This window comes from Palaemon carinicauda, chromosome 37 (assembly GCF_036898095.1).
Source record: "Palaemon carinicauda isolate YSFRI2023 chromosome 37, ASM3689809v2, whole genome shotgun sequence".
Classification (NCBI taxonomy): domain Eukaryota; kingdom Metazoa; phylum Arthropoda; class Malacostraca; order Decapoda; family Palaemonidae; genus Palaemon; species Palaemon carinicauda.
The window spans coordinates 30,129,692-30,154,156 of NC_090761.1; the positions used below are offsets into that span (position 1 = coordinate 30,129,692).

General features: G+C 39.5%; 1 protein-coding gene across 1 annotated transcript in view; it reads right to left on the minus strand.

Moving 5' to 3' along the window:
- The window catches only part of LOC137629546 (serine-rich adhesin for platelets-like), a 204,555-nt gene that overhangs the window by 59,231 nt on the left and 120,859 nt on the right, over window positions 1–24,465 (minus strand). Inside the window, 3 exon segments of the mRNA XM_068360967.1 lie at window positions 4,125–4,222; window positions 4,224–4,260; window positions 7,673–7,830. Coding sequence (XP_068217068.1) covers window positions 4,125–4,222; window positions 4,224–4,260; window positions 7,673–7,830 — 293 coding nt within the window.

The window sequence follows — 24,465 nt, forward strand, 5'->3', positions numbered from 1 at the left end:
AGACACGGGCTCTTGGATTGGTAGCCCGTAAGCAAATTTACTTTAGATTTAGATTAATTATCTTTGAAAGTGGGATTATAATACAGACATTAGATTTAGCGTGGTATTCAAAAATTTCTTTTACTAGTTTATCACGGCCTAAATCATACAGAAACAAGCGCAAAAGGTACAAATCCAGGTTCAACCCGCTCTGCAATATAGCATCCACCTTCCATGACAGGGGATCCAAACCCAGCAGGCAAAAGTCCCTCCATTTCCACTGCTGAGGGAGGGCTAAAAAAATTCTACATTTGGCTATCCCTAGCAACTCCAAATCCTTTAAAACACTAATGGGTGGAGAAACCACTCATTTGGAAGCACTTGCCATTTGCAGCTTAACTGATCAGAGAGGATATTCAATTTCCCTGGAATACATCACAGTTCAGTCTATGACAATAGTCATTCGGCTTTGCAAAATGACAACTCTGACTTGGTGTCCCTCTTCTATTAAATATAGGTTAGATATTTTGTGTTGTCTGGAAGAATTTCCACGAACTTGCCTATCACCTGTGATTCTTGAGCCTAAAGAGCCCCAAATACTGTTTGAAAACCCAGGCAATGTATGAGAGCCAAGACTGCATTTCCATCCAAATCCCTGACAGGTGATGAAAATCTATGGTAGATCTCCTGCCTTGGAAACAAAATTTCAAGTAAAATTATCAATTAGGAAACTGTAAAACTATTATCTATAGATTGTTAACTCTTATTGAAGGCCACCATTCTTTCTACTTAACAATGACTGTTCCCAACCTGTTTGGACACTGATCTCTGAATCAATATCTTTTCTCTTTCTCTCTCAAATCTACAACACTGAACCAGAGTAGAAACTAACTTTGAAAATTTCATCATAGGCATCTGTGGATAATAGATACATTCTAACCAATGTCTCAAATCACATGGTTGGCCTCTGCATGAAAAACAATGTAAATGCAGACCTTTCCCCAGTAGTGTCATATTCAACGAACACTTAAAACACAAAGGTATAAAAAGCAAAATAAGCCATACCTTCAAAACCTGACCTGCCTAAATCAAGTGAACTTTTCTTATGACACCCATACTGATGGAACAACATGTTGCCATACAGCAGTGCTAAGTAAGTGCCTGATCCCACTTCACTAGAAAGTCTTCTCTCTTGGTCATTTCTATTATCGTATATTCATAATTTTAATGCCTTTTTTGTGTTGCAACAGTTAACTTGTAAATGTAAGGTCCTTTTGTATGTTAGTAACTACTAAATTGTAAATGTAAGGTCCTTTCGTATGTTAGTAACTACTAACTTGTAAATGTAAGGTCCTTTCGTATGTTAGTAACTACTAACTTGTAAATGTAAGGTCCTTTCGTATGTTAGTAACTACTAACTTGTAAATGTAAGGTCCTTTCGTATGTTAGTAACTACTAACTTGTACATGTAAGGTCCTTTCGTATGTTAGTAAACTACTAACTTGTAAATGTAAGGTCCTTTCGTATGTTAGTAACTACTAACTTGTACATGTAAGGTCCTTTCGTATGTTAGTAACTACTAACTTGTAAATGTAAGGTCCTTTCATATGTTAGTAACTACTAACTTGTAAATGTAAGGTCCTTTCATATGTTAGTAACTACTAACTAGTAAGTGTAAGGTTCTTTAGTAAGTTAACAACTTCTAAGTTGTAATTGAAATATCCTTTATGTTTGTAATTGTTTACTTGAAAATTTAAAGTCTTTGAGTAAGTATGTAAATACAAACTTAAAACTTTTACTTCTTTTTTATGTGTTTGTTCCTGTTAACTTGTAAATTTAAACTCCTTTAGTAAGTCAGTAACTAGTAAATTGTAATTCTAATGTCCTTTTTTGTGTTTGTAACTGTTACTTGTAATTTTAAGATCCTTCAGTAAGTAAATACTAACTAATAATTCTTTAATTTCCTTTGTGTGTTTGTTCTTCTTAACTTGTAAATGTAAGTTTGTAACGGTAACTGTAAGTTAATTCTATATTTTTGACATACAAGCACTAAAATGGAATTTTATTTTTAAAAATTTTCCTTTACCTTTGAAAATTAAATGAAACCTTTTTTCTTACCAAAGTTGGACAAACAAAGGAGTAAATGTTTGTTTAGTACTTATTTTTTAGGGGGAAAAGTTGCAAAATCCTATGCCTAAAACTGGCAATAAAGATCAGACAGACATACTGTGGTCAAAGGGAAAACACCCAAGTGTTCAAAGTGGGCTATATTTCTTATGCAGCTTTGCATGAGATTTTTTGCATGAGTTGAGTGAAAATCTTGAAAAAAAAAAATATCAGGAGTAAAAATATCTTAGAAAGGCTTCAAAATTAGTATAGTAAGAGATTTTTTTAGATCTCAATTAATTATACACTTGCCTGTTAATGGCTAAAAGAAATGATATTGTTGCAAATAGGACTAAGAAGATAACAGAATGAAATCCAGAGGTAGTTTATTTAGGTGTTATATGTGATTTAAGTGTTTATTACAGACAAGGTGTAATGGATAAAAAATTGAATGGTAATTATCTGGCATCATAATATCAGCAGTCATTAATGCTGATTACAAAATGCTTAATAATTAATTAATAAATGCTAATTACAGTGTGCTTAATAATCAATTAATAAGATAAAAAAACAGAATGAATAAATGTAACAATAAAATATTCAAAATTTAACATTTGAAAACAAAAGAGAGAGAGAGAGAGAGAGAGAGAGAGAGAGAGAGAGAGAAATTACTTTAAACATTTAGATAGTTCTTATGATATTGTCAAACTTATTCTTGAATTTGTTTACCATTTTACTGTTTACTACATCTGTTGGAATTCAACTTGAAGTATTTGCTATTTTTGTATGTAAAGAAATTGCCACATTGAGTGGTGTTGTATCTTTTCAATTCCAGTTTGTATCCGTTACCTCTGGACTGATTTGTGCTAAAAATGAATATTTTGTTGTAATCTACATTGGTTATTCCTTTAAGAATTTTGAATACCTCTATTAACTGCTATAAATGTACTAAATGAAAAATATGATAGGTTATAACATATTGGTGCTTATGTAATATTTATTGTACAGATGTTTGGAATAAGTTACGAAATAGTATAAACAATACTGTGTTACTGCATTCGTACACATTCTTGAGAGCTGCAGCTAGACATAAGCTGATCTGACCACAGCCAAAGGTAAAACACAATGAAGTCAGCAATACTCAATTGTTGAAATACACCAACAATTTTAAACAAAAGTACATAAATGTTTCATTAGAGGACAATTAACTATTTGAATAATAGCAATTTTCTAGAATGCACTGATGTTTCCTAAAATATAGTGGTCTGCTGACAAAATTGGATGCCGTGCTTTAAGGTACAATTGGAAATGAATTTATACATGGTATCATTTTTACACACACACACACACACACACACAGAGAGAGAAGAGAGAGAGAGAGAGAGAGAGAGAGAGAGAGAGAGAGAGAGAGAGAGAGAGTGTGTGTGTGTGTGTGTGTTTTTTTGCTTAGAGGTCGGGAAGCCGGTAACTTTGATAATGATGGCATAATTACTAAAAGAAGGTCCATTGAAATAATTATAGTGTAATGAACAGTATAATACTTCAATCTTTGACTTATATATAACTGAAAAATGGACAAAAATGCTACCAAAGATGGGTAAATTGTGCCATTGTCAAAAACAGCAAAATCTTTTCAATGCATACAATCTCACCCCCAAAATTCAAGAAACATCAAGCCCATCTTACTGCAATCATTGTTAACCCTTTAACCCCCAGGCTATTTGGAAATTTCCAACCCTTAACCCCCAGGGGGTTATTTTTTCCCCAGCACATTTTGCAGTATATTAATTTTTTTTAAATTGCTCTAACAGCCTTAATTTTTTGTCATAGAGAGGTCAGGTTGGTCTCATTCTCTTAAAAAATGCCTGAATTTTTTCAAAAAAATTATCAAAAATATGAAGGAAAAAAAAATTCTTATAGGCATTTTTTTTGCCAAGGACGTACCGGTACGTCCATGGGGGTAAAGAGATGGCTTTAGTGAAACGTACCAGTACGTCCTTTAGGGGTAAATGGGTTAAGAATTATTCTAGAAAGCCTACCTTGATTCATATTCGGCTTGCTTTTTATTCATATTATGGATTTCATCCATGTGTCGAATTTTGTCGGATTTGGCTTGGCAATGCGTCGTTTCACTCTCTCTGACTAGTCTTCTCCAAAGCAGCAATCTTAGCATCCCTATAAGAAAATACACATTTCTATTGATCAGCGTTAATTGCTTCATCATAGATAATATCAAATATCCAAAAGAATTTGAGAATGCCTAGGACAATGCACTATCAGTACTGATATGAATTTCAACCTTTAAAATCAATATCTGATATATAATTGGTATTGTTCGCAAAAGTTCCAATTCTTGTCATTTTTACATTTGCTTTTGATAGAATAATTTGGATTTATAACAAAATAACTAATGTTCATCTCATAAAATGATACTGATTATAGATCTATGAACTAAAAGTAATTATAACAAAAACAAAAGATTGTTTACAGCGGGTAAAAAATATATCAAAAGATTAATACATATAGACAAAAATGCAACATACATTAATAACTGTCAGACTAGCTCTAAGCCACAAAGCATATGGGTATATATTTCCAGAGCAATACAAAATACATTAACACATTCCTGTATATAAACAACACTTTGTTAATAATTAATTACATAACCATGCAAATGGAATTTTACATCATAATGCTTGAACATAAAAAAGCTGGGAACATATGCAAGGTTAATTTCTTTTTTTAATAAAATAAATAATCATATAACAAAAAAATAATTATCATACTTCCATAGCCATGGCCACTTACTTAAACTTACTGAGCACATCAGGCCTTATAATCTCAGTTAATTAAGAGAAGTAATAAAGCTAAAGGTCAACCTATTTGACCAGTCATTTTAGTCAGAGACCAAATTTTACGTTGGCAGGAAATATAGTCATACTTCAATTACACAAAAAACCTGAACATAAGATTGTTCTACTACTATTTGGTACTGAATTTTTAATAATGTAGCCCATAATTGTACTTAAAATATTATCATCATTATAACAATCAGTGCCTTTACCTAGGAATTCTTTACAAGGTTAGACATGTAAAGTTCTCTCTCCACTTCCTTCTACCTTGTACAGTTTCCGCATAATTCCAATTTAAAGTACCATTTCCCCTTTCATGATAACCTACGGAATGCAGTATCAACAACAGTATTTACTCTGGTACATCCACAACTAGCATATATCTAACTGACTGCTAATCTCCCCTTCCTACAAATGTCATACCTATTTTCAACCGACTGTAAATTATTCCAACATAAATATCCCCTATGTTGCAGATTTATGCTGTAAAATCTCATCTACTCTGCAAGTGCCTGTTTCCAAAGCATGGAGTAGTTCAGGCCATAGAAATCTTCTAATTTTACTTTGGTTTACTAACTGTCATCGTGGATTTCATAATCGTGGTTTCATTCTTCGTTGATTTACCACTTAGGATTGCCACAAAGCACCATTCTTGTCTCTGCTTCTTCTCTTGCCTTTTCACCTTTCCTATTGTACTCTACAGTATACTGTATAGTGCTGTTGCAATACCATGATACTATCCTGTATATCAGTAATAATAACATTAATAATTATACAAGTTGTAAAACAGCAGTTCAGGCCTACCAGCTATGAATTCCGGGATTGCCTAAGGAGTAAGAATCGCTCATAGAATTATTAATGAAATCTTTATGGGGGCAAAGGAGAAGAAGCATATACCCATCAAAAAGAGATATGGATCTGTTATAACAACAGAAGATGAAGAAAGGCAACGTTCGATGGAACACTTTAGTGAGGTCATGAATAGGCGATACAATGGGAATAATTTCATTGTTATACCTGAAGCTGATGAAAAACGTGATGTGCCCATGAATGAATTCAATCGAAACCATCATTGAAAAACTTAGGAGATGGAAAACCCCTGGATACAATTGTACATAAGCTATGGCACAACTCAAGACTTGAGAACAATAGTTTGTTTTTGGAGTGTCGTACACTAGCTGCTTATCAAAGCTAAACAGTCTCTTCAACTCTTACCAATCAGAAAAAAGTCACTGAACAGTTAATGGGCAGTAATTAACCCTTGACTGAAGATGATTTTATTAATTATCATAATGTTGTTAGGTGTGAGAGGAAAATGGAGAATGTGTAAAGAATAGGACAGACTATTTGGAGTATGTGTAGGCAAAGGAAACATAAGCCATAATCAGAGAGGGATCCAATGTAGTACTATCTGGCCAGTCAAAGGACCCCATAACTCACTGTAGTGTATTTTTTTTAGCGATGCCCTTTTAGCTCGGAAAGGTTCCAGATACCTGATTGGTCGGAAGTATTTTTGTCCAAACACCTTCATTGTTCTCAAATAATTGCCAAGTAATGTGAATCAAAACTATTTACTAACCTATATTTCGACATTAGATATATGTTTTGTCACTAAACAATGTGAAAGAATAAATATATTATAAATTATCGTAATGGTAAGTATAAATTTAATAACACAATCCGCCGAAGTGAACGATACCAGCTTATTTTCGGATGCACGCTTTGTAATTTTGTAATTTTTCACATATTTTAACACAAATTAGGATAAATTACATTCAGCATAAGTTAAACTTGTTATCATAAACTTTCTTTGAATACCAGAATTTACCAAAAACATGGAATTAATATAACTCGATATTGGTGAAAATTTATGGTGAGGTAAAAGAGCAGCCTGCAGCGGCCTGGCGGGAAAACAATCCCTTCTGACTGTCGTAGACGCAGTTGTTTTTTCATAATATAGTTCAGCCTATTCCTTTCAGTTTAAATAGTCTTGCATTGTCGCTCTTCGTAATATTTTGCTTAGTATTTTCCTACATCCTTGTTCCTCACCTAATATCTATCTATTTTCCCCGATATCCCATCTTTCATATATGGGCTATCCGCACTACGATTCCTTTTTCGTACCTGACGTCAGCATGTAAAAAGTAATAACAAGATAAATTTTATATTGTGTAGCAAGTACTGTATAGCCTATTCTGTAAACCCGTTCAGTAGCTCACATTACATCACATGAAATTAAGCATAGTATTTTTTTTTATTCCCGCCTCTACACTTTCCTTTAATTTATAAGGGAATCTAAATACACTACCTCCTTCCTCAACTGGCTACCCACCACCTCAGCAGAGATTGACAGAAATAAACAGAATCTTAATAAAATTTCCTATTTCTATACTCACTTGATGTACATATAATGCCCACCCTCTTACCCATTGATTAGTGTTGTCAAGCAGATAATGATATATTTTGGCACTGAGACTGAAGCCATCCAATATGATCAGCATGTTATTGTTATTAGACTTAATTATCGGGAGTAACATCGACATTCCATGCTTCAAGAGCTGAAAGCAATATGAACAGGCAAGTATACTATAGAAATAAATTTTATTGTTAAAATTCTGTTTTTCACTAAAAATACAGGTCTTTTAAAAATGTAAAATATCATGCAAGGTAACATTGACAATGACAAAGGGTATAAGTACGCAGGCTGGGATAATCGTTGGGATGTGGAGACGCACTTGGGCATTGATGCAGCTTCAATAGCCAGCTGCCTCATTGCTGATTCCTGAAGGTAACGCTGCTCCCATTTTGTCACCTCACCTTCTAACAGCATAATCTTTTCTTCTTTTTCGCGAATTTCACGTCTCAAATCACTTAGCTTACTGTCAGGTCCTTCCTAAAATAAAAGAGTACAGATTTGAAATACACTTTAACACATGATTATCCAATTAATAAATAATCTTCAAAAGCATACAGTCACTTAGGAAATTATGGAAACATTGTTTGCCCAATCAATATATTATTATTATTATTATTATTACTATCCAAGCTACAACCCTAGTTGGAAAAGCAAGATGCTATAAGCCCAGGGGCTCCAACAGGGAAAAATAGCCCAGTGAGGAAAGGAAATAAGGAAATAAATAAATGAAGAGAACAAATTAACAATAAATCATTCTAAAAACAGTAACAACGTCAAAACAGACATGTCATATATAAACTATTAACCGCATCAAAAAAAAATATGTCATAAATAAACTATAAAAAGACTCATGTCCGCCTGGTCAACAAAAAAGCATTTGCTCCAACTTTGAACTTTTGAAGTTCTACTGATTCAACCACCCGATTAGGAAGATCATTCCACAACTTGGTAACAGCTGGAATAAAACTTCTAGAGTACTGCGTAGTATTGAGTCTCGTGATGGAGAAGGCCTGGCTATTAGAATTAACTGCCTGCCTAGTATTACGAACAGGATAGAATTGTCCAGGGAGATCTGAATGTAAAGGATGGTCAGAGTTATGAAAAATCTTATGCAACATGCATAATGAACTAATTGAACGACGGTGCCAGAGATTAATATCTAGATCAGGAATAAGAAATTTAATAGACCGTAAGTTTCTGTCCAACAAATTAAGATGAGAATCAGCAGCTGAAGACCAAACAGGAGAACAATACTCAAAACAAGGTAGAATGAAAGAATTAAAACACTTCTTCAGAATAGATTGATCACCGAAAATCTTGAAAGACTTTCTCAATAAGCCTATTTTTTGTGCAATTGAAGAAGACACAGACCTTATATGTTTCTCAAAAGTAAATTTACTGTCGAGAATCACACCTAAAATTTTGAAAGAGTCATACATATTTAAAGAAACATTATCAATACTGAGATCCGGATGTTGAGGAACCACCGTCCTTGACCTACTTACAATCATACTTTGAGTTTTGTTAGGATTCAACTTCATACCCCATAATTTGCACCATGCACTAATTCTAGCTAAATCTCTATTAAGGGATTCACCAACCCTAGATCTACATTCAGGGGATGGAATTGATGCAAAGAGAGTAGCATCATCTGCATATGCAACAAGCTTGTTTTCTAGGCCAAACCACATGTCATGTGTATATAGTATGAAAAGTAATGGGCCAAGAACACTACCCTGTGGAACACCGGATATCACATTCCTACAATCACTATGGTGCCCATCAACAACAACTCTTTGAGATCTATTACTTAAAAAATCAATAATAATGCTAAGAAACAACCCACCCACTCCCAACTGTTTCAGTTTGAAAACAAGGGCCTCATGATTAACACGGTCAAAGGCAGCACTAAAATCAAGGCCAATCATACGAACTTCCTGACCACAATCAAGGGATTTCTGTACAGCATTGGAGATTGTAATTTATGAAAGCAAACATTAATCATGAGAAAACCCTTCTTTCACGTACTTTACATTAACATTTAAATACATTTTCTGAAAAGTTAAAGTCAATGAAACCAATGTATAATGTAATAAAACTTACCAATCAAATAGCAGCAATCAAGGTGACATACATCACCAATGATTCTAAAATTCTAAATTCTTTAATATACAAATATCATGAGATCATACAATCATTCCATACAGTACTTCTTAAATGCTAAGAGCATCTGTGACTATAAGTATATTTCCTAATATTGTAATATGTAATATATATATATATATATATATATATATATATATATATATATATATATATATATATATATATATATATATATATATATATATATATATATATATATATATATATATATATATATATATATATATATATATATATATATATATATATATATATACATATATCATATTTTTATATACAATATACAAAGTAAGAAAGTTTATGGGTGTGGACTGGCATAGAATGACCATAGACAAGACAAAAGTGGAAGGGCACGCCTAGCACCTTTGTTTTCTGCAGTGGAATAGTAATGGCTGATAGTGATGTTAATGACAATGATGATATTTAAATACTTAAATATATATATATATATATATATATATATATATATATATATATATATATATATATATATATATATATATATATATATATATATATATATATATATATATATATATATATATATATATATATATATATATATATATATATATATATATATATATATATATATATATATATATATATATATATATATATATATATATATATATAATATATATATATATATATATATATATATATATATATATATATATATATATATATATATATATATATATATATATATATATATATATATATATATATAACGGATTTTGAGCGAAGCGAAAAATCTATTTTTGGGTGAGATAGCCATGACGTCCTGATGGAAGGTTCCTTCAGTAGCTTCCTAGGGTATATTTGACTACAGTGGATATTCCCAGAGAATTAAACTAAAGGTTATCACAGAATTCTAACTTCTGGTGCGAGTACCCTAAAGGTTTCCCTCTAGGATATCGTATATCAACAGGGGACGCATGTATTAACACGCCACATAGCTATCTGCACCCCATATAGAGTTAACACTTCGATATGGAAAGGTGGAGAATAACTGGGGAGCCGTTCTACAGTTACACTCATCCGTGGCTGCTTTTGGTACTCGAGACGTAAACAAACGGGCGTCATTGCTAAATGACATCACGTCCGTCCTCATCCTGAGGCCAGCTTCTTGCTAATCTCCATGATACAGCAGGACAGGGCAGGGCCTGAAAGACTGGACTAGAATAGACGGGAGGGTCCATCAGGACGTCATGGCTATCTCACCCAAAAATAGATTTTTCGCTTCGCTCAAAATCCGTTTTTTGGGCTCAAGCCATGACGTCCTGATGGAAGTGTACCAGAGAATTAATGTATCGTGGAAATTTTCCCCTTTTTTATGCAAGTGCCAAGGGCTTCGAATAGAGGTATGTAACATGTCCTTACTGGAGGTTCCGAGAAGAACCAGCTTCCTGCCCCCCTGGCAGAGAAGTCCTGGTGGACCATACTAATATCTCGAAGCGATCATTGAAGAGCTAATCACCCTGCGGAGAGTTCGTGCAGGAATCGGAGACAAGACATAAGGTTAATATTCGGGTAGAAATATTATCAAGCATAGGTAAGTGATTAACATTTACTACACTCCCTGGAGGAGAGATCAATCTGGTCTCGAAGGCAGGACGAAGGTAAGTATTGAGGTAGGAATATTATCAAAGCATGAGTGAGTATATAATACAGGTATATCTATATTATTCTTCTCTTTCAGAAGGAAAGGGGTAAATGAAACTATGACAATCATATATTTCATAATAAATAATAGGAGCGAAGAGAGATGCACATGTAATAAAATAGACATTTTATTTCATAGATTGCAGATTATTGTGATAACAATTGCAATAATAAATGTAAAGTTTATTTACAATAATAAAGAATAATGTACATAGAAAATAAAGACTTCAATCTTGAATCTGAAAAGAAATTTCGCTTTTAGAAACACAAGTTCCAGAGGAACGTCAGTCTTTTTCAAAGAAAAACACATCATGCCCTAGAGCATGTGGCACTCATGTAAAGTCTATGACATTTCACCCTGGTAAAAACAGTCTATTAGAAACACTAAGTGTCCATGAAATCACTATGTATCACAAAAGGGTCAACACAGGCACCCGTAGAGTTAAAGTCCCAAGTAATTCACTGTTCTATGCAGAGTTAAACGGCAGGTTTCATAACACTACCTGCGGCTACCACGAAATGTTTAACTTCATGCACTTGCTTCGCGTAGTGCTTGAAGAAAACACGCGACGATTTCCAACCTGTGAAGCTCTTGAGGCTTTCGAAATCCATGCTCTGGAAGAAGTTCAAAGAAGACGCGACTTTTCTAGGATCATGACTTGCGGGTGTACTGTCAGGATCCGCCCTGCGAATGAAGTAGGTGATTTTCGCTCTTATTTGTTTCAGTGACAAGTCACTACCCGATGTTTCTCCTTTGAAGAGTTGTCCTCCACCGAAGTCTGAAGTTCTTCGAAGATAGACCTTAAGACTATCCACTGGGCATAGAGAGACATCTTCCTTCAGGGGGCAGATTCTCCAAGGGCCCCATCTCTTGGTGGGTAGTTCATTCTTAGCGAGAAACGTCGGATCAGGGAAGAGGGTAAGCTCTCCTGTATCTGCGAACAGGATATGACCCTCTTCTCTTGATAATGCCACTATTTCACTGACTCGGGCTCCCGAGGCGAGAGCAAAAAGGAAGATAACTTTTTGAGTCAAGTCTTTCAGAGGGCACGAATCGTTGTCCAGGCTAGAGGCAAAATGGAGCACCTTGTCCAGGGACCAGGAGATAGGTTTTGGTGGAGGTGCTGGGCGTAGTCTAGCGCATGCCTTTGGTAATTAATTGAAGATATCGCTTGCAGGTGGAAATCGTGTTGGCTGGTAAGCCTTGTCCATGAAGGTGAATGAAGAAGGACATGCAAAAATCAATGGTGATTTCCGTAGGATTTTTTGCCTTGACGAACGAGACCCACTTTCTCCAGGAAGATTCATATTGCCGTCGTGTAGATTCAGTCTTGTATTCCTCGAGGAAGTCTAGACTTTTCTTCGAGATTCCAAACCTTTTCTTTGCGGCTAAGGAGAGAAAATCATGAGATGAAGGTCCCTGACTTTCAGTGATGAAGCGAAGACAGTCGACTTCTGTACTTGTTGAGAGAGAACTGGGCCCGGTAGGGGGATCAGTGTGGGCTGCAGCTCCAGGACCAGAGGGTACCAATTGCTCAGGGGCCACTTGGGAGCCACTAGGGCCGCTGTCCCTTTGAAGGTTCTCAGTTTGGAGAGGACTTTCAGCAGAAGGTTGGGGGGAGGGAACAGGTATATCCTGGACCATTTGTTCCAATCCAGTGACATGGCATCCACTGCTTCTGCCCTGGGGTCCTCGTACGGGGCCACATATCGAGGAAGTTGATTGTTGTCGCTCGTCGCGAAGAGATCGATCTGAAGTTCCGGGACTTGGTGAGAGATGAAGGAGAATGACCTTGCGTCTAGAGACCATTCCGACTCTATTGGGCTTGTCCGTGATAGAGCGTTCACCGTCACGTTGCGGAATCCTTGTAGGTGAACTGCAGACAGGTGCCATTTCTTCTTTTCTGCCAAACGGAAGATCGGAAGAAGTACCTGATTTATCTGGGGCGATCTCGAGCCCTGATGATTGAGACATCTGACTACCACCGAGTTGTCCAGAGTCAGACGAATGTGGATCGAGGGAGGCGGGGAGAGTTTCTTCAGGGTGAGAAGAACCGCCATGGCCTCCAAGATGTTGATGTGAAACGTCTTGAAAAGGGGAGACCATGTTCCTTGAACCTGTCGTTGGTGGGAGTGACCTCCCCAACCCTCCAGTGAAGCGTCCGTGTGGATGTTGATCGATGGAGGCGGGTGTTGAAGAGGAATGGACCTTTTCAGGGCCTTTGCTTCCGACCACGGCTTTAAAAGTGAGCGAAATCTGTTTGGAAGCCGTCTCTTGAGGTCTCTTCGAGTGATGGATGCGAAACGTCTCCAGACTCCAGCGGCATCCTTTAGCTGTGCGCGAAGCACTGGGTTTGTCACAGAGGCGAACTGTAGAGAGCCGAGAACTTGTTCCTGCTGTCGTCTTGAAATCCGTTAGGATTTCAGAAGTCTTCTGATAGACCCTGCTATTTCCTTCCTTTTCTTCTGTGGAATGAAAAGGCGGTGTGACTGAAGATCCCAATGGATTCCCAACCATTGGAACTTCTGAGCTGGAGAGAGGCGAGATTTCTCGGTGTTTATCTTGAATCCCAGATGCTCTAGGAACTGGGTGACTTTGTTGCAGGCTCTTACACAATCTTCGGGCGATGTCGCCCACACTAGCCAGTCGTCTAGGTAGGCCATCACTTGGACGCCCTGAAGACGGAGTTGTTGGACGATGGCGTCTGCCAGCTTGGTGAAGATCCGTGGAGCCATGTTGAGCCCGAAGGGCATGGCCCTGAAGGCGTAACTTTTCCTTTGGAGTCGAAATCCTAGGTAGGAGGAAGCGTAATGATTCATTGGAACATGCCAGTAGGCGTCCGCCAGGTCTATGGAGACCGTGTAGGCCCCTTGAGGCAGAAGGGTCCTTATTTGTTGCAGAGTCAGCATCTTGAACTTGTTGTTCGCAATGAACTTGTTGAGGGGGGATAAGTCTAGAATGACTCTGAGTTTGTCGGAGTCCTTCTTGGGAACGCAAAATAGTCTCCCTTGGAACCTGGTTGACTTTACCCTCCTGATCACCTTCTTGTTCAAGAGTTCTAGGACATATTCTTCCAGGAGGGGGGTTGACTGTTGGAAGAATTGCTGGAAGGCTGGGGGTGGTTGAGTCCAGCTCCAGCCTAGTCCCTTCTTGACGATGCTGTGCGCCCAGGGATCGAAGGTCCAACGATCCTGGAATTGGCGGAGTCTTCCTCCCACCGGAAGCACTTCATTGCTTCTGGTGTCCCGAGGGTTTGCCACCTCGGCCGCTAGCTCCCCTTCCTCCTCTGCCTCTGGAGGGACGGCGAGACGAATCTCTGCCGGAACCTCTGCTTGAGCCCCTACCTCTGGGACGAAAGGTAGTAGCGTGTTGCTCATATGCAGGGGTAAAGACCGGTGACTGCGACACCACTGGTTGGGGGACCAACTGAAAGGTCTGCTGTGGCTGTGTGGCCACTTGGGGAGTAGCGGTACCCGGAAACTGCCGTCTCTGTTGACGTTGCTGGGGTTTCGGCTTTTGAGGTTTCCTCTTAGGCTGAGGGCCATCGTCCTGAGAGGATTTCCTCTTCCTTGACATGCCCCACTTGTGGAGAAGGTTACTATTCTCCGTGGCGGCCTTGTCTGCAATCTCTTTCACCAGGGAGGAAGGAAAGAGATACTTACCCCAGATATTGGAGGAAATCAGCCTCCGGGGTTCGTGTTTCACCGTCGCGTTGGCGAACATGAATTCACGACAGGCTCTGCGAGCCCTAGTCACCGTTGCCAAGTGCGATTTGGCTAGGACCATATAAAAGTCCGGGACTCTAGTATCCCCGGCCATAAGTTCTAGCTGTACCTGGTGGGACAGCGACGCGGCAAGCCTCTCCTTTGTATCCTGTTCCCTACAAAGGAGGTGATCATTTAGCCTTGGGAGGTCCTCATTAAATTGACCGGCTACGCCAGGCTCTAATTTCCCTACCGTGAAGGTTGACTGGACGTCTTTCCAGTGCCTATCATCGGGAGGAACAGTAAGGGAGAAGGGTCTGCACTCCTCCAGTGCAGGGCAAGGTTTCCCTTCCTCCACTGCCTTTAAGACCGCTGTGAAGGCCTTTTCGATGATGGGGAAAGTCGCAGCATTCAGCGCAACGAAGGTTGGATGCTTCTTGCTAAGCGCCGGCATCTTGGAGTTGGTGAAACCCCTACTCTTCACCGCCTGGGCTAACATAGCCTGGGCCTTCGCGAGATCGAACACGATAACCTCCTTCGGTTCGGTCTCTTCCTTTGAGGCTGGTTCGGACCTGAGCCGGACGTAACAGTCCGGATAAGCTTCGAAATTCGGGAAGAATTCCACTTCTTCCAACAAGATAGAGCCAACCCTTTCACTGATGTAGATTTTTCCAGTCGTGATTGGCATATGCTCGGCATATCTACATGGGTTAGCTTCCGAGCAGGTGGGGAGGTCCTTAACCGAAATCCGTTTCGGTTGTTTAAGATTAACCAGAGTAGTCCGGAATTGCTCCTGGGTTTCTCGTAGTTTTCTCTCCATGAGGGCTTCAAGCATCTTGAAGACCTCCTGAGTGGCCGATGGAAGAGGGTCCGGGGTGGCAGAAGTCGAAGGAACAGGTTCCTCGGACGGCGCAGGAGTTGCTACGGGAGTAGGAGCGGGAGCGACCTCGGTCTCCGAATCAGGGTATTCCACCTGATCTTCCTCATAGTCGAGTTCCTCGCCCATGAGGTTCTTCTCCGTCTCTTCTGACACTTCCGACATACGTTCCACGTTATCGGAATCCAGATGGCACTCATGCATGGACTGGGCCATGACAATATCAGGTTCCACCACGATCTGGCCGATGGGGATCTGATCATGGGGGACCACAGAGTCTTTGGATGCCTTTGGGAAAAGCAAGGCCCTCAAATCTTCGTTGGCGAGATACGGTCCGGTGGCGTTCTTCTGGAAGTCACGCGCCCATTTGCGTAGCTTCTCTCGAGCGTTGTCCCTTGCCTCCGCAGAAGGAGGATCGTCGAACGCCTCGACCAAGCGACTCTTGTAGACTGTACAGTTCTGCGGTTCCCAATACTTCAGGTCGCCCTTCTTGGCAGAGCAGGGGGCGTGGGTCCGGCACGCCTTGTGCCCGTAGAAGTCCGGGTGCTTCACCCCGCAGAAGTTGCTCTCACACTTCATATACTCCTCCTGTAAAAGAAAGAGATCATGAGTACATGGAAGGCTTAAGAATGACTTACATTACTCTAAAATTAAGATATCTTAATCTAAATTTTTAAACATTAAAGTAATTCACAAGGTACTATAATGCTTGAGAATAATGAGCGGGAAAGGAAGTAGATAGACACATACTTGTGAATCCCGCCCAGTCGGTTACCGTAACCTTATCAGTAGGCAATTTCTTTTGTGGCCGAAGGTCACAAAACGGAAATCCATATGGATAAGCCGTGGTGGGTAGAAGCTAAGCTTCTAACATAAATTGCCCGCAGGGTGTAGCAGGGTCTGAGACCACTCAGATCCCTGGAGTAGAAGGGGTATAGGAGAAACCCCTTAATAAATGTAGGTTCCGGCAATCGGCTGCACTAAGACACAGAGTATGCTGGAATATTGTAATGTGCAATCAAACAGCATAGCCACAATCTTGGATGGTAAGACAATACCTATATATAGAAGTGGCCAAGCCATCTGGCTGCAGCATTTTGACTGTCGGCATGTTGTCGGCAGGTATGGGAAGGGGTGCATGTCCGTTAACGTCTCAGGAGGGTGCCGGCAGACCGACGGCACGCCGGAGGCCGGTCCTGCAGGGTGGAAGGCATCAAGACAGACACATTGAGTATCTAAAGTATAATACCATCGTGGCGACCGCCGGCACAGCGGCGGGTCGCCGGCAGGGGCGGCGGCTCTGGCAGCCGAAGGCCGACGGCAGTGGTGAGCTTGGATCAATTCATAAGATAGATATGTATATGGTTGTATACCTAGACCGCCGGCAATCAATGCCGGCTGTTACTAAGTAAAATGAGGGGTGGGACGTCAACTGTATGTCGACGGAAGGCGGCAGCCTCCGGCACACGGAAGGCTGACGTCTTAGAGGGGGAGGGCATCTTATGAAAGAATGTCACCTGAGGTAAGGGTGGTTATCGCCGGCAGTAGAGGCGGCAGGGGACCGGCACCAGGATAGAAAGAGAGAAAGGTAAGGAGGGATGGAAGGGGTAAGATCTCATACCCCTTCGGCATCCCTCCGGAGAGAGTGCACTCATGATAGGAGTGGATACTCCTAGCATCCGGCGGCAGGGAGCCGGCAGTCGGCCAGGTGCCTGGGGTAACCCAAGGGAGGGTCAGAGGGCACTCAAGAGGGGGGAAACCCCCGCCGGCCGGACCGATGCCGGCAACCACCCCCATAGAACGCTATGAAGGGTATGTGTACCAGAGCGGCCAGCTCAGCAGGAGAACAAGTTAGCCCTACCACTCCATCCAAGGGAGGAGTTGTAGGACTAAGGACAGATGTGTGTAGGCAAGCCTACACCAAAGGGATAGGTGGGGAGGGGGAAGAAGAGGGGTCTTTCTATAGAGGAGAGACTGTATGAGAACGGCCACCAAGGTAAGGGAGAACGCTCCCTAACTTAGGTTAGGTAGCCCAGAATGAGAACGGTACAGGAGTACCGTCCCAAACTATAATAGGGCAGAGTCAACCCCCAGAGCTTAACCTAGAGAAGGAGGGCTAACTCCTAGGCTAGGAAAGCTGAAAGACACATCGCAAGTTGCAGGGAGGAAGGAGTAACCCAACCAGGTGCAACTGAGGAAGGGCAGAGCCGTTCCTTATTTCTCGGACCGACCCTAAGGGAGGGTCATTCCCTTAGGGTAGGCAGAAAAACGAAAATACTCTGATTGTAGACAAAATTCCCCTATATAGAAGGGGAAGCAAGACTACACAGAGGGAACGCCCGCAGGCAGGGGGAATTAGGGAGCATATAGGGGCTCCTACATTAGGTTAAGGTGGAAAGATACGCAATCAACCCAGTCCCCTATATAGTCCCCGAAGGCGAAAACACTTACATCACAGTCAATAGTATGTTTAATAATGCCACAATCTTCATAACTTAACCTAGGAACACTGGTATATATCATGCATGAAAACAAGCACTAGGCTGTCCAGCCTAGGGGCTAAGCTAGCGATCTAGTATGGGGTCGAACGGCGACCGAGTCTGATGAGCGCTAAAACACGATATAAGTAATTCCTAGCTATGAAGACTAAATAACTAATAATATTAATTAGTTAAAAGACCGGAGGGGGCTGTTCTGGCTAACTAAATAAAGCATGCAACATGAACAGCGACGCCATAAAATGGTGCGGCCGGTATCGGCACAGCTCTGCCACAAAACTCAATATTTTACGAAAAGTAGAAGTTACTTTACGGCTAGAGCTTATTTAAACAATACTGGGACCTGGTACTCAACTTTCCAGAAGAAGGCGAGGCTGAAAGTAGCGACATAACGGCGATGTAAGCAGATGAAAAACGCACTCAAGGAAAATCCGACTAAAGCGAGAAGCTACAGGCAGAAGGATGAGGACAGACGTGACGTCATTTAGCAATGGTGCCCGTTTGTTTACGTCTCGAGTACCAAAAGCAGCCACGGATGAGTGTAACTGTGGAACAGCTCCCCAGTTATTCTCCACCTTTCCATATCGAAGTGTTAACTCTATATGGGGTGCAGATAGCTATGTGGCGTGTTAATACATGCGTCCCCTGTTGATATACGATATCCTAGAGGGAAACCTTTAGGGTACTCGCACCAGAAGTTAGAATTCTGTGATAACCTTTAGCTTAATTCTCTGGGAATATCCACTGTAGTCAAATAAACCCTAGGAAGCTACTGAAGGAACCTTCCATCAGGACGTCATGGCTTGAGCCCAAAAAAAAATATATATATATATATATATATATATATATATATATATATATATATATATATATATATATATATATATATATATATATATATATATATATATATATATATATATATATATATATATATATATATATACATATATATATATATATATATATATATATATATATATATATATATATATATATATATATATATATATATATATATGTATATTATTACAAAGCTGGTCTTCATGAAAATAGAATATTTTATTCACATAATTCATTTGTGTATTCAAGAGATGTATAGCCAGCTTGTAAGGTGAGTTCCACTCATGTGGGATTAAGTAAATGTGCAAACGCATCATATGCATTGCTAGAAATAACTAGAAGTTTCTTGAGTGTAATAGGCATATATATATATATATATATATATATATATATATATATATATATATATATATATATATATATATATATATATATATATATATATATATATATATATATATATTTATATATATTTTTGGGTGAGATAGCCATGACGTCCTGATGGAAGGTTCCTTCAGTAGCTTCCTAGGTATATTTAACTACAGTGGATATTCCCAGAGAATTAAACTAAAGGTTATCACAGAATTCTAACTTCTGGTGCGAGTACCCTAAAGGTTTCCCTCTAGGATATCGTATATCAACGGGGGACGCATGTATTAACCCTGGATAGGTAGGGTGGGTCGTTTGCGACCCCGAGCGTCAAAAAAAAACATGTTTTTCTCACGTGACTCACCCCTGTGACTGAATTTGTGGGTGATCGACCTGCAGGAGGTGTCTCCCCTACACGCTCTAGTAGTGTCCAGATGTGCATTGCTGTAGCTGTACTCCTTCCCCGATTTCTGAGACGCGTCGGGGTCGTTCGCGTCCGAGTTTACCCTTCTGAGGTAGTTTGCATAATTATCAAAGTTATTACGTATTATGAAATTGTCGTAGAATGGTGCAACTTGTATAGGTTATCAGTTGTGGAAAGTCTTGGTGGATTGTTTGGCTACCATGTGCATGTTTTTTTTTTTTAGTTAAAATGTCGTTCATCACCACGAGGACCATTTTACCGCGAGTGCCCCTTTTTCATTTTTTTTCATTTTTTTGCCAAGTCATTTTTCCGTAAGATATTGCCAAATAGTGTCGTAAAACTTTTGCTTGTTTAGTGTTGGAAAGTGTGTCTAGATGATCTGGCTACCCATGCATGACTTTGTTTTTGTCAGATACGACGTAGTTATTGGTATATTGGGTATTTAACTGCGGTTACCAATTTCTGTTTTTTTTTCAATATTTGTAAAAATTACTACGTAGTAAGGAATTGCCGTATATTATTCATTTTTTTTTCATGTTTATGTGTTAGAAAGTGTGCCTTGATGGTTGGGCTAACACGTGCATGTCTTTTTTTTTATCTGAGATGTCGTATATTAGAATGTCGGGCATTTTACCGCGAGTGTCCCTTTTTCATTTTTTTTCATTTTTTTGCTAAATCATTTTTCCGTAAGATATTGCGAAATAGTGTCGTAAAACTTTTGCTTTTTTAATGTTGGAAAGTGTGTCTAGATGATCTGGCTACCCATGCGTGATTTTGTTTTTGTCAGATACGACGTAGTTATTGGTATATTGGGTATTTAACTGCGGTTGCCAATTTCTGTTTTTTTTTTTCAATATTTGTAAAAATTTACTACGTAGTAAGGAATTGCCGTATATTATTGATTTTTTTTTCATGTTTATGTGTTAGAAAGTGTGCCTTGATGGTTGGGCTAACACGTGCATGTCTTTTTTTTTTATCTGAGATGCCGTATATTAGAATGTTGGGCATTTTTCCGCCAGTGGCCCTTTTTATTTGTTTTGCATTTTTTTGCTTAGTCATGTTACCGTAAGGAATTGGCAAGTAGTGTCGCAAAACTTATATTTTTATAGTGTTGGAAAGTGTTTCTAGATGATCTGGCTACCCATGCCTATTTTTTTTTTAGCCAGATATGGCGTATATATAAGTATGTGTTCGATTTTCCTGTGATTGCCATTTTTTCGTTTTTTCCCATTTCTTTCAAAATTACTACGTACTAAGGAACTATCACAGAGTAATATTTCATTTATATGTTTATTTGTCGGAAAATATGCCTTGATGGTTTGCCTAGCACGTGGCTGAAATTTTTTTTTCTGAAATGCCGTATATTAGAATGGCCATTTTTCCACGAGTGCCCCTTTTTATTTGTTTTGCATTTTTTTGCTTAGTCATGTTACCGTAAGGAATTGGCAAGTAGTGTCGCAAAACTTATATTTTTATAGTGTTGGAAAGTGTTTCTAGATGATCTGGCTACCCATGCCTATCTTTTTTTTAGCCAGATATGGCGTATATATAGGTATGTGTTCGATTTTCCGGTGATTGCCATTTTTTCGTTTTTTCCCAATTCTTTCAAAATTACTACGTACTAAGGAACTATCACAGTGTAATGATTCCTCTAGATGTTTATTTGTCGGAAAATTTTGTTTACTTTTTTTTTGATTGAATATCATCAAATTTTTTTAGCTAAAATATTGTTTTACATTTTTTTTTTTCGATTTTATTTCCCTTCAAAAAAAAATTTTTGGGTCAGAATTTTAATTTTATAGTCGTAAAATAATCGACAATTATCCAGCAACCCACCATACAATTTTTATGCATATCCAATAATAATTAGATTAGTAAATAACACCTTGAAATTGACATACCCTTCCTACATTTCAAGTGGCAGATTAGGGAGTCTGAGTCAGTGTGGTTAGCGGCCATTTTGTGGACATATCCGAAGCGTAAGCTGCCCTATCTATATATATTCTTGTTCCCTATAGAATTTGTGATATTTTGATATATTTTTACCTGCATAAATATCATATTATATATTAAATATATGTATTTTTTACGAAATTTCCAAGTACTCAAAAAATTACCTTTAGATATGGCCCCTGATATAAATGTAATTTACAAAATAATGAAGATTTTTTTACATATTTCTATTTTAGGATAACATATGTTTATTCCCTAAAAAAATTAGCCACTTCCTATTTCATTTGGGTACCCAAAAAAATTCATGAAATTTGGACAATTTTTTTTGGCCAAAAAAAGTTACCCTTTTTTTCTCATTTCAGATCTTCACCTCCATGGGTCTGACTTCATCCAAAATACATCAAGATGTGTCCTAAACATTCAAGAATCAATTCCTAAAAGGATTTGTGTATATATGTATAAACTTTTTTTTTATGAATTTTTATGTTAGGTCTTTTTTTTTCTACTTAATTTTTTAAAATATTTATAATAAATAGTTTTTCTGCAGATGAGTAGTATTTCTCTTTACAGTTGTTTTAAGCATTCATTGAAGTTTTTTTTGGCAAAAGAAAAAAGGAGGTTACTGCAAAAACCGATTTTTCAAGAATTTTTTTGGCGTCGGGGTCGTTCGCGTCCGAGTATACCCTTAAAGGGGTGTCCGAGGACCGTACCTATCCAGGGTTAACACGCCACATAGCTATCTACACCCCATATAGAGTTAACACTTCGATATGGAAAGGTGGCTGAGTAACTGAGGAGCCGTTCCAAAGTTACTCTCATCCGTGGCTACTTTTGGTACTCGAGACCTAAACAAACGGGCACCATTGCTAAATGACGTCACGTCCGTCCTCATCCTTTCGCCTGTAGCTTCTACGCTAAGTCGGATTTTCCCCAAGTGACTTCTTTATCTGCTTACATCGCCGTAATGTCGCAGCCTTCAGCCTCGCCTTCTTCTGGAAAGTTGAGTACCAGGTCCCAGTATTGTTTAAATAAGCTCTGGCCGTAAAGTAACTTCTACTTTTCGTAAAATATAGTGTTTTGTGGCAGAGCTGTGCCGATACCAGACGCGCCAATTTACAGCGCCGTTGTTCATGTTGCATGCTTTATTTAGTTAGCCAGAACAGCCCTTTCCGGTCCTTTAACTAATTAATATTACTAGTTATTTAGTCTTCATAGCTAGGGAATCATTATATCGTGTTTTAGCGCTCATCAGACTACGGTCGCTGTTCGACCCCATACTAGATCGCTAGCTTAGCCCCTAGGCTGGACAGCCTAGTGCCTGTTTTCATGCATGATATATATTAGTGTTCCTAAGTTAAGTTATGAATATTGTGGCATTATTAAACATACTATTTACTGTGATGTAAGTGTTTTCGCCTTCGGGGACCATATAAGGGACTGAGTTGATTGTGTATCAACCCCTCCTAACCTAATGTAGGAACCCTTATATGCTCCCTATTCCCCCTGCCTGCGGGTAATTCCCTCTGGGTAGACTTGCTTTCCCTTCTATATAGGGGGATCTCGTCTACAACCAGAGTATTTATCGCTTCTCTGCCTACCCTAAGGGAATGAACCCCCCTTAGGGTCGTGCCTGAGATCCTCCAGTTGCACTTGGTTGGGTTACCCTTCCTCCCTGCTACTAGCGATGTGTCTTTCAGACTTTCCTAGCCTAGGAGTTAGTCCTCCTACTCTAGGTTAAGCTCTGGGGGTAGACTCTGTCTTATTATAGTTTGGGACAGTACATTAGTACTGTACTTGATCTGGGCTACCTATCCTAGGTTAGGGAGCATTCTCCCTTGCCTTGGTGGCCGCTCTCATACAGTCTCTCCTCATTTAGAAAGACCCCTTCTTCTCCCTCCCCACCTATCCCTTTGGTGTAGGCCTGCCTACACACCTCTGTCCTTAGTCCTACAACTCCTCCCTTGGGTGGAGTGGTAGGGCTAACCTTGTTCTCCTGCTGAGCTGGCCGCTCTGGTACACATACCCTTCATAGCGTTCTATGGGGTCGTTGCCGGCGGCGGTCCTGCCGGCGGGGGATTCCTCCTCTTTAAGTGCCCTCTATCCCTCCCTTGGGTTACCTCAGGCCCCCGGCCATCTGCCGGCTCCCTGCCGCCGGTCGTTAGGAGTATCCACTCCTATCATGAGCGCACTCTCTCCGGAGGGATGCCGGAGGGGTATAGAATTTTACCCCTTCCATCCCTCCTTACCTTTCTCTCTTTCTATCTTGGTGCCGGTCCCTTGCCATCTCTACTGCCGGCGATAACCGCCACTACCTCAGGTGACCTTCATTCATAAGATGCCTTCCCCCTCTAAGACGTCAGCCTACCGAGTGCCGGAGGCTGCCGCCTTCCGTCGACATACCGCCGACGTCCCACCCCTTATATTTACCTAGTAACAGCCGGCCGACTTTCGGAGTCTGCCGCCCACATGCCAGCATTGATTGCCGGCAATCTAGGAATACACCTATATATATATCTCTCATATGAATTGATCCAAGGCTCACCATGCCGTCAGCCTTCGGCTGCCGGAGCCACCGCCCCTGCCGGCGATCCGCCACTGTGCCGGCGGTC